Raw genomic sequence first — 11,147 nt, 5'->3', positions numbered from 1 at the left:
GTTGGGAAATACTTGCAAAGCACGGAGGAGGGCCACCGCTTCGCCTTGCCAACAAGAGGCGGCTGGTCCAAGCATTGCTTTACAGGCCCTGGGTCCCTGGCGACCCTTTGCTCGCTGTGTTTCTCCCCCAGAAGACCCACCGGCACGCGCCTGAAGGGCCCTTTCGCGGCCACCCCGCCCAGGTGTCCAGGCGGGCTGGCGAGGAGCCGCAGCCCCAGGCACTCGGCGGCCAGGCCCGGGGGCGGCCCGGCGCAGGCCCCGGGGCGCGGCCCCGGGGCGCGGCGCGGGCGGGCGGCCCGGCCCACAATGCTTTGCGAGGGCAGCCCTTCCTCCGGCTTCCGCTCAACCACCCTTGCTGCGCCCGCTCAGGCGAGGCCGCGCCCCGCGGCGGCAGGGCTCCTTCGCGATTGGCCAGCGGTTCTGCTAGTTCTACCCTCTCTCCTCCCATTGGCTCTCTTCCGCTTGTCACTGGAGGGTCCGCCTCCTCCGGTTGCAGACCGCGACTCCATTGGGCAGCTTAGGGAGCTGCCCGCCGCGTCGCGCGCGGGTTGGCTCTCCGGGCTGTCCGTCGGCGCAGTAACCAGGCAGCGGGTTGGGGTGCGCCTGTTTCCACGTCAGTGAGAGCGGTGCGGAGCCGGTTTCGCTTGCCCGTGCCCGGGAGGACCCCGCGCTCGGCGGCCTCGCCGGGACTGCCGCTGCCTCCCGCTGCCGCTGCCGGGAGGGAGGGAGGGAGGGGCGGACAGAGGGAGGGCCGAGCCCTCCCGCTCGCGGCGTCGCCCGCCTGACCGATATGTGAAGCGGTCGCCGCCGCCGCGGGGAGCAGGCGCCGCCATTTTGGATGCGGGGGTCAGTGCCGGGCGGCGAGTGCCTGTCGCGATAGTGTCGCGACGCGGGGGCGGGCAGGAGGGAGGCTGCGGCAGGGGAACCGTGCGGTGCCGACGGGGGGCGTGGACGGAGCCGAGGCAGCCCCGGGGGCGGGCAGGGGGCCGGGAGAAGGCCGCTGCGGGGGGTGCAGCGGCCCGGGGCGGGGGGACGGGGGACGGGGGACCGCGGCGGGGGTTGGCAGCCGCCCCCTCCGCCCCCGGGCCGTGACGTGACGGGCGCGACGTCCTGCCCGGGGTGCCGCGGGGGGCGGCCGGGCAGGGCCGGGGGGGGCGGGGGGGGGGGCGGCTGCCCGGCTCTGGGCAACCACCGGCCGCGGGCCGGAGGCGTACGAGAAGAGCCCGGTCAGGGCTCGGAGCCGCACCGGGGTGGCCGAGCCGGGCCGGGGAGGGCGGTGCCGGCTGTGCCTGCGCCTGCACGGGCACCCGTTGGCCGTGCGCGAAGTTGGCTGGCTTAAAAATCGGTGGAAACAGAGACTTCTCCCAGCGTATGGCCAGCTTCTTAGTTGTTGCAGGAGGAAGGCTCAGAGCAAACTTAGGGCGTACGTTGTGAGTTCAGCTGGTGTCATGTTTCTTAGTTTCAACAGTATGAAGTAATTGGAAGAAAGAAAATCCCCCTCTCCATATTTAACTTAGGTTTCATTTTTACTCTGCAGTTTTGACAGGTAAATGTGAGTTGCCTTCTCATCTTGATTCCCAGGCACCTTCCACCTTCCCTTCTGATGTGCCACCACTGTCACATTACTGCTGCTTATCTTTTAAAGGGTGTTCTTAATTACCCAGAATTTTGGCATCACTGGACTGCACAGTTCCTTGCCGTACTTATAAATTAATACTTTTCTATTATTTTTGTCCAGGCATTAGGAGCTAGCCTTTGGAGATACATCCTGACTTCTCTGAACTTTTACTGTCTGTGATGTTTATTGCAGAGTAGTTACCATGTGAAAAACCCAAGCAAGTTAAATTTACTGATGGAGATCCATGTACCTTCCGTGTGTAGTTTAGAAGGAAGGAAAGGAGCTTTTTCATTGTCAGCTGGGCTTCTGGGTAACCTAGCTATCTCTGAGTTAGGCAGGAATTGTTTGTGATTCATGGACTGAAGGGTGTTGTGTGTTCTGTTTTGGTACTAGTGTATTGTATCAGGACTGAAGTGGCCAAATCTAGGTCAGAGACTACATAGATTATTCATGCATTATCATAAACACTGCAAATTTAGGTCAGGGGAGCTTACTTTGAAATACTACTTTTCTTGCATGTGTAGTGATTATGTTGTTGTTTATTTTGCTATTTATTGGAGTAGTTTCACTGGGTTTGAGTTGGTTGCCATAGCTGAAGGCTCAAGTTTGTGCTAGCAAGAAGTGACTTGATGGAAGTCTGCCAGACTTCATCACTTCTGATGCTAACTCTTGCTTGTTTCCAGAAGAGTTGCAGACATTTCCCTGCAGGGGAGGGAGCGTTTCCTAAAAGTGTACCTGAGACTTCTTGTGGTATTACCCAGGAAAAGTTCGGGTTCCTATGCACTGGAATGTTTTGGGGTAGTGTGTTACAAGGTTGAGCAGTGGAGTGTTTGGTGCACGTGTGAGATAACATCTGCAGATGTAAATCTTGTCAGTGTTTTTATATGAAGATTTCATGTCAGATACTATTTCAAGAGCCTCAGAATAGTGATAATTACTGCCTACAGAACATTGCTGAAGGCTTTGAGAAGCATGTGAATGTTAGATTTTGTTCTTTTATGACAGGCTCGGGCATCTACCTTTTTCCACTCACAGTGTTCCTAACCTTGTTAGCAGTGAGGCTGTGAATGCTAACAGCTTCCCGGTTTCTCATGGTGGGCTGAGCAGCTGTGTTGCCTTCGTTTGGAGCTGTCATTTTCACTGTGCTGCCTGTTGAAGTTCTGCACAGGAGTGAAATCTGAGGACTGGTCTGCAGATTTTAAGCAGATGTATGAACCTATCATGAGAAAGAAACAGGAGTTTATGTAGGATTAACTGAAGACATAAGGAGCTAAAAAGCATTTGGAATTTAATAGGTACCTTTCCTGTTTTTTCTGCATAACTCAAGACCAAGGAACTTAATCCACGTGTTTCTCTACTGAGTCCACTATCTTGTGTTTGATTAAAGATTGCTTTCGAGAAAGGCATGCAGTCTTGATCTGAAGACAGCAAGAGGTGTCAGAACCATGGCTTTGCTAGGGAGGTTGTTTCAACTTTTTTAATGATCTTCAGCATTACTAGTTCTGTTAACCTGTCCAACCAACAGTTATACAATATCCCACTCTTCAGACCATACCTTTGTAACATTAAGCCTGAATTCGTGTTAGCAATTTTTTTTGTATGTTGAACAAACATTTAATGGTTTTGCATGACTACTACCATGCTCTTGTAAACCCAACTGATCATTCAGTGCTGGTCTGGTAAATCTTGTAACTGTTTCTCTGCAGCTTCAGAGCATTAATTTCAATCTTAAAACTTCTTTTGATATAATACATCTATACTGAGCTCTAAAGTGTGAGCAGTTGTTGCTTGTGATGAGGTTATAGTTGAAGGAATGCATACTGAAATTATCTGATAGTTTAAAAGGGGTAGGCTTTGGGAAGTGCAGAGTTTAGAGAAGCTATTTCCATTGCTTGAAATAAACTTTTAAACTTTTACAGGGATGGATGGTGCTTTTGGTGGGTTTAGCTTACAAGGTACATCTCTCTGAAAATAGTTGTCTGGCTTTCTCCCCCACCCTGTAATTGTTTTCTCTTTCCTTCTCCAGCACACAGTTACAAAGGTTCTTTGCGTGAATGAAGATAGTTGGCTGTGGTTTACTTTGGAACGTGTGCACGCTATTGCTTGGTTAACTGCAAGCTTAAATATAAAGCAGGATTTCCCCCCATCTTTACCCAGTGTTTGTGGCGAAGTGGGCTGTATGAGTGATGTTCAGAGATCTGAGAGTGAATTTGTGTCTCCAGCATGACAGGTTATTTCAGTTGCATTAGGCCAGTAAGCTTTTTGGCATGTGTAAAGTGAATTTTTGTACTTTTGAATAAAGTTACATTTAATGGAATCTGCAGTGAGGAAAGGAGTGCATTCTTATCGAGTCTTCTCAAATAGCTAGCAATGAAAGGATATAATTGCAAAAAAAAACCCGTAAGTTTTGCGGGATTTTAATATGTCAGGAGAGCCCTGCCAAGCAACAGGGATTTTTTTTCACCCTTGCTTGAAAGGATCAGCGCATTCAGTTTCCCAGCAGGTTGAGAGGAAGAGGTCTGTGTTGGAGGTTTGTGTCTATCTTCTCTTCATGTTTTGCTGCTTGGAGATAGCACCAGGTTTAGGAATAGCTGAGTATTCTAAGTCTCCTACATTCACAAAGGACTGAGTTTAACAAGCTTTTCCATCTTGATTCTTTTAGGTTAGAAGTAGAGGAGAAGAAATAGGAAGAGTCCTACCGGCAGTTTCAGTAGTATGCAGAATAGCATTTAAGCTTTAGCATGACTTTAAATATTGGCAGAACTATTGAGTATCTGTGTATGTGAAAGGCACGTGATACATATGTCTGGTATTTCTTTACATGGTTTTCCAAATCAGATTGGGGGAGCCTTTGTTTCCATGTCAGTTTGCTAAACGCCTAGCATGGCACTACAAAGTTTACGGGCTCAATGTTGTTTTGTAACAGTGAAGACAGGAAAAACTTGAATTTTGACAAATTTGAATGTATAAAGTATTTCCCCAAAAGTATTTCTGGTCTGTGGACGAGAGTTTTGATCCGTGAAACTGCCTATGTAGAAATATGGAAAATATTGGAATTACTGAAAGAAGAAATAAATAAGTGAGGAATTTTACATGGAGGAGAAAGTCTCCTGTTAGTGCCTTGTACTAAAACAAAGACAACATACTGAAGTAGAAAAAATTGAGATCAAGGATATTTTTATACAATATTTTAATGCAGTCATATAAATAATATATGGAATAAGTTACTATTGAGGATGGGAACATCTCTTGAGCATTAGACACATGAATAGGAAGAATATCTGTGGTTCTGTTATATAGAGCTGTGGAGGGAGGATATGAACCTTTGTTCTTTAGGGCACAAGCAAACTACTTGGCAGAACTATTTGTTTATTTTTTTTGAATCATCTAGTAGTGAATGAGATAAACTATTGATCTGGTCTGTCACAGCAGCGCCTATATTATAAAATACTTCTGTCTTTGCCCCTAATTTATTGTGTAACACTTAGGAATACCATTATGTATAATTAATCTAATGAAGTAAGAAACAGTTTTGCCATTAGATTGTTTATCCTATTGCAAACGTGTAAAAAAAACAAGAACAAATCTGATGTTCTCCCTTGATAAGGTATCTTTTTATAATATTTTGCTTTCTTTCCGTTATTTATAGGGTCCTGAAGCAAATTAGTCTCTTTCACTCAGAGAGTATTTGTATACTTGAAGTTTTGTTGATAATTCAAACATGTTAGTTAATGTGAAGCCTGACAGATCCAGGATGTATGTTCTGAAATTTCTGTGGTAGTGTTTCTGACCTCTGGAGTAATACACCAAAACCGCTCGTTTCCAGCTTTGCTTTTGCTACATGGGTAAAAATCATTCTCATATTCTCTGTGTTTTATTACCCCTCACCCTCCCTCCCCAATTGAGTCCTTTAAATGAGCCAGTCTGATTTGAAGTGTTATGATCAATGTTTCATCTGTTTTCAGTCTTTTGCTACCCTGTGGATGGCCTGTTGTGATTTCAAGCTGGATTCCTCATTTTCCTTTCATATCTTCTGAAAAAGTCTCATTATTTGGCTACTATTTCACTAAATCCTTCTCATTTGCAGACATGGTATCATCTGACTCTGGCTGCTTTATAAGTCCTGTTTATTCTTTATAAACAGTTGTGTCTGTTCATTCCCCTCCATTCTTATTTCTTTATGCTTGACTGTATCTGGGCTACAGCTAGTATAGAGAGAACAATCCTGTAGTAATCCACTCTTTGTTGCTTTTTCTCAGACCGTTAAAAATATTTCTTGCTTGTAAAATTTTTTCCCCTCTGCTGTCTTTGTCTCTGGGTACATCAGTTTAAGTTTTTCCCTCTAAGACCTCAGGCTACATGAGAGTAAGTGTCTGCCTTTAGCTTTCTCACTTTTTCTTCCTGTGTTCCATCCAGTTTTGTCTCTAGTTTTGCTCATTGCTTTGTGGGGTCTTACCCATGACTTTTTTACTTGACCGCTTTCTTGAAAGCTTTTTTCAAGAAGCAAGTGTGAAATCAACATCTGTTATAAATTACTTCATTTTGTCGAAGTTTAAATTCCCGAACAGTTTTGCTCCGGCCAGCTTATTCAAGTCACTGATGCTTATTCAACAGAGTACAAGATTGGCTTTATGTTCTGTGTAGAGCTGTGGGACTTTGCATAAAGTGCTGGAGATGTATGTGTTATTGCGTTGTCATGGATGTCTGTCCTGGTACCCTAACACTTTATCTTTTCGTGAACTTACATAGACTGGAAAAAACCAAGGAGTATGCCTTGGCAAAGTTGTCTCTTGCTTCACAGATGCCCTGCTATAACTGTCTGCTCTCATGGTCTTGCAAATGCACTCTGTGGAAAAGCATCTTCCTTTTGACAAAGTAACTGTATTTGTCTGCATGCACAAAACAAAGATCTGAAAGAGTTTCTTGCATCTCTCCAGGCCTCCTGCTTGGCTAGGGCCAATGTGATGTTTCATCTGAAGAGAATAATTCTGAGGGGCTGGGGATTAATTTGAATTACCTTTATTTTCAGGATTGTCAGGATGGTGGATAAGAACATTTACATTGTACAAGGTGAAATCAACGCGGTGGTGGGAGCCATAAAGCGTAATGCCCGATGGAGCACTCACACACATCTGGTAAGTTACCTTGAATTGTTACTACCTGTTCATGCTATGGCAGAAACTACCTGGTTTTAGAAAAGTACCTCAATTTTTTTTTTTAGCACTTGTTATAGTACTTTTGTAAGTAAAGTTGGAGTAACTTTCTACATTGTTTCATGCTTAGCAGTTTTGGCTTCTTGTGTGCCAGCGACTGTAAGAGGTACAAAGCTGGAAATCTTCTACCTATATACCCTGTAAACAAACAAAAAATCCCACATTGTATTCCACATGGGAGTCATCTCCCTTAGACTTTTATTACCTGGTATGTCAGGGATTTTGAATATATGATATTATTTTATTTAGCACAACATTTTTATATATTTTTTGCGCCCTCTTAGAGAAGACAGTCTTCATCGCGAAAGCCGTGAAATGAAGATTGGGGAAGTCATTATATATAGGGTATTTTTTAATTTTTCATAGGCATAGTATCTTTTAGCTCTGTTTTGTGACTGCTAGCTGTATTCCTGACTGAAACCTCTTAATAGTTTCAAACCTGTTTTGTTAAAAGTCTTTAATACAATGTTTCCAAGTCTAATGATGCATTGGTCAGTTTACGGCTTCCACAGTGTAAATGTGTGCATGTGTCCTACTGTATCTGTGATGTGCTTCAGAATGTCACATGAATAGCAGATGGCTGTCATCCAGCACAAGGGGTTTCAGTTTGTCAAAGAGCAGGGCCCTTTTTCTTTCTAACAGGCATTTCTTCATTGCAGGTCACTACCACCCAGTAAGGGGTGTGGCTGCAGATGTACACAGCTTGGAGAAACTGCTGTTCCTCCTTATTTTAATACTGTAAAGATAGTCTAAGGCTAAGGGATGCAGCTATTCATATAAATTTTGCACTGTGATTCTTCAGTTATTTTAATGGCACCAAATGTCATTGTATTTCTGTTCCCATTACAATCTGCATAGATTAACATTATAGCAAATCCAGATGATCTATTTCAATATGGTATGAGGTAGACTTGCTCTGAAATTTATTGAACAGTGGAAGGCTATTCAGAAATACTTCTAAGGACAATGAAACCAAACCAAAATGCTCAGTCTTGAACCTATGCTTTGACATTTGAGCTGTATTACATTGGGGAGCACTGGCAGGAAAATAAAAATGCTTCTCGAGATTTTAATGGAGTAAATGTGCTGAAAGTGATAAACTCAACCCACAGTACTTCTGTGAATATGAAGGTGAGGTCTTTATAGACCCATTATTAAGATTTGTCTTCAGGAATATGTCTGTCTCATTAATGACTTCCTTCTTATATATAACCTATAGGATGAAGAAAGGGATCCCCTGCTGCATAGCTTTAGCCTCTTAAAAGAAGTGCTGAATAATATAACAGGTAAGCTTATACAGAAATAAGCAGGTATGTGTACCTGCTAGAGTGTATGCAAATAAATGTACAGGTGTACTTGTTTGTCTTATTTACTATCCAGAGGTCATATATTGAGTAAGAAGAAAAGAGCAAATACGTATATACTTTTAGACAAATAATACCAATGTAAACTATTACACAAATGCCACTGCTGCCACTGTCTGGAGACATATATATATATGTATATATGTGTATATATTTTTTTTTTGTGTGTGTACACACACACACATATTTTTATATATAAATATGCATGTTTCTTCAGTATACCAAAGCTGTAGTAATATGTGAAATCTGGTGTATTATTACACATAGTCTTTCTGTGCTTTGTTTATGCTTTCTGATCTGTGAATGATGGGAAAAATCTGCTTAGAAAGTAGCCTCCCATTACCTGTTTTCTCCTCACATTCTTTGATTTGTTGGTTTTCATCATCTCTTATCAGTAATAAGTGAAGCACAGACTTCATTTTCCCTTTGGGTCTCTTGAATCTTGAAGTGAAAGGCTTACTTTGTGACCAGTCGCACTGAAAGGAACTGGAAGTCTATATTGATTACAGAAGTAGAACACAAGGCTGTGATGTGCATTCTGAGCACGTTTTTTCTCCCAGCCCATCTTTGTCCCCTTTCCCCCCCATTTTCTCTCTTTGTAGTTTCAGGAGTGATTGTTTAAGTGTAACCTAAGTATGTGTTGAGAGCCTGGAAGTGAGGCTAATCCTGAGCTGCATGTGGCATTCTTCTGGTTCTTCCCGGGATTTGTCTTACTGATTGCAATATTTGAAAGTAAGGTTTATTTCTGGTCCCTTTATTACAGTGAGTGTTCAGAACCTAAGTTTGAGATGGACTTTTTGCATTTCTAATTGCGAAGCATGCCTGTTATTGTGTCAGCGCTGAGCCTGGAATCCCATAAAAAGTATGTTCCCTAGAAGTACAGTCGTGCCACTTCCAGGTGCTGACAAGAGGTGCTGAGGACACGTGCCAGTTCTAAGCCCTTATTCCTTCCTTTTTTGTGGCTGCCTGTAAGTGTCATGCTTTACTTTTCTTTGCCAGGTGAACTTTCCTTGGCTGTGAGCAGGGTTCTTCTGTCAGATCATGACATCTTAGGGAACTCCTGCACAGCTTGCATTTCTGGGTAGTATTTTTGTTCTGGATGTTATGCTTGTACCCAGACTACATGACAGTCTGGATTTGTGGGTTTTTTTGGTAAGCTCACTCATCTTCTGTAGGGCATGCATACCGTCACCAAAAGTGTTTTGGGAGGAAATTTTCCTTCTCTCCCTTCTAGGAGATAAAAATTTCTTTAAAATAAGACTCCTGAAGTTCTTTGCCATTAGTGCAAATATCTCTTCTCATCAACAAGAGCAGGGAATGTCAGGATGCTCAAATAAATGCAGTATGAGTAAATGTCAGGGACTGGCCATTTATCTAGAGTAGCTAGATACAATGTGCTGTTGACTTGTTGGGGAAAAAATGCAAGCCAACTATCTGCTTGTGTTAGAGAAAGCAAAGTTTAATGTACTGAGAGATTCAGAGACTCCCTGGGAGTATTAGTCATCACGCAAGTGTGGTTCATGCTGAGATAATAATTGCTTATATATGGTGATGATAGTGTGTTGGTTTGACTACATGGGGTTCTTTTAAACCGGTAATTTCAGCTTCAGTGACTGCTATTTGCCAACTAGTGTCTTGAGATGGGACATCATTGCGATGCTCCTTTTTTTTTTTTTTTTTTTTTTTTTTTTTCCAGTTTTAGGCATGGACCAGTTCCCAAGCAATACCTTCAACAATATAGAGTCTCCTGCCTCATCTTCCAGGCAATGAAAAGTCCAAGCTTAGGGGTTTTTTTTGGGTGGGTTTGTGGGGGTTTTTTTGGGTTTTTTTTGGTTTTTTTTTTTGTTTTTTTTTTTCCTAGACCTTCCTTTCATGTCTCTTTCATTAGCTCATGGAAACGCATTGCTTTTATATTTAAATTTATTCAAGCTGTAATCTTTGACATTTGAGTTAGCTTTTAGTACAATTTTGCATTTATAGTAATATATATTATGTATTTTCTCAATCCCCCAAGAACCCATTTTAATCTGTTCCGGATGCAAATTTCAGGCTGCCTTGTCCCATCTCCTCTCTTGCTCTCGCCCTCCCTTCCCCTCCCCCATGGAGCATGTTTGATCAGGTGTGGCAGGAATATCCACTGTCAAGCTGCGCCCTTTATATTAGTCAATATTATCCTTCCTTCCCTCCCACTCCCTTCATTCTCCTCTGGGCTTTACCAGTTGATTTATAATTTTGGAATTCTCATCGGAGTCTGTAATACAGTTTGTTCATTATTTAACCAAAACCTGTTTAATGAGCAAAGAGAGGCAATGTAAATGTTAGGCATGTTGCAGTGGAGTACCTTTTGTTCTCCTCTGAGCTAGTGGGTATTAACTCTGTCATGACTGTGGTGCTGAAATACCCTGGTCAAGGGTATAAAGATGCACCATATGCCTCCAGCAGCTAAAGATTCCCATTTCAAAGCTTGCCTGCAACTAAATAGTGGTATCCCATCCCATTGTAATGTCTAAATGGGGTCTTGAAAGAAGCATCTAGAGAAGATGCTGTTGCTCAGCACAAACAATCCCATGATTATGATAAGAGTAACTTCACTTCTACAGTTCAGCATACCTAGCTAAGGGCCTTGGACCTGAATTATGTTGCTCTTTAAAATTCTGACAGAGAAACTTAATTTCTGTGGCAATTTCATGTAGATTTATAAAAACAGTTTAATAATTTGAAAATGAACCCCATGGCTGCTCTGATCCACTATCATCTGGTTTATTGTATGCCATTTTTACACTTTTATGGGCTGCATATATTTTAATTGCTATTGATACTAGTTGCCTGAAAAACAGAAAGGAAAAATAGGCGTTCTGTCATCTTGGGTGATGCATAAGTTACTTCAAGATAAATTTAATAGTTGAATGCTTGTTGACTAAGATAAGCACCATAAGCCTAAGTTTGATGTGG

General features: G+C 43.0%; 1 protein-coding gene across 9 annotated transcripts in view; it reads left to right on the top strand.

Annotated features, from left to right (window-relative positions):
• Positions 1 to 608: 608 nt before the first annotated feature.
• The window catches only part of GBF1 (golgi brefeldin A resistant guanine nucleotide exchange factor 1), a 110,652-nt gene continuing 100,113 nt past the window's right edge, over positions 609 to 11,147 (top strand). For 8 of the 9 annotated variants that reach the window (XM_030029926.2, XM_030029925.2, XM_030029924.2 and 5 more), the window contains exons 1-3: positions 609 to 846; positions 6,648 to 6,753; positions 8,051 to 8,117. In XM_030029926.2, the coding sequence (XP_029885786.1) occupies positions 839 to 846; positions 6,648 to 6,753; positions 8,051 to 8,117 (181 nt within the window). In that variant the 5' untranslated portion in view covers positions 609 to 838. Of the gene's footprint in view, positions 847 to 1,216; positions 1,547 to 6,647; positions 6,754 to 8,050; positions 8,118 to 11,147 lie in introns of those variants that run through there. The other variant, XM_030029921.2, reaches the window with a different exon arrangement.

The sequence above is a fragment of the Aquila chrysaetos genome, chromosome 11, assembly GCF_900496995.4.
Source record: "Aquila chrysaetos chrysaetos chromosome 11, bAquChr1.4, whole genome shotgun sequence".
In the NCBI taxonomy this organism is placed as follows: domain Eukaryota; kingdom Metazoa; phylum Chordata; class Aves; order Accipitriformes; family Accipitridae; genus Aquila; species Aquila chrysaetos.
The sequence above is the reverse complement of the archived record's forward strand: the minus strand, read 5'-3'. Positions and strand labels throughout refer to the sequence as shown.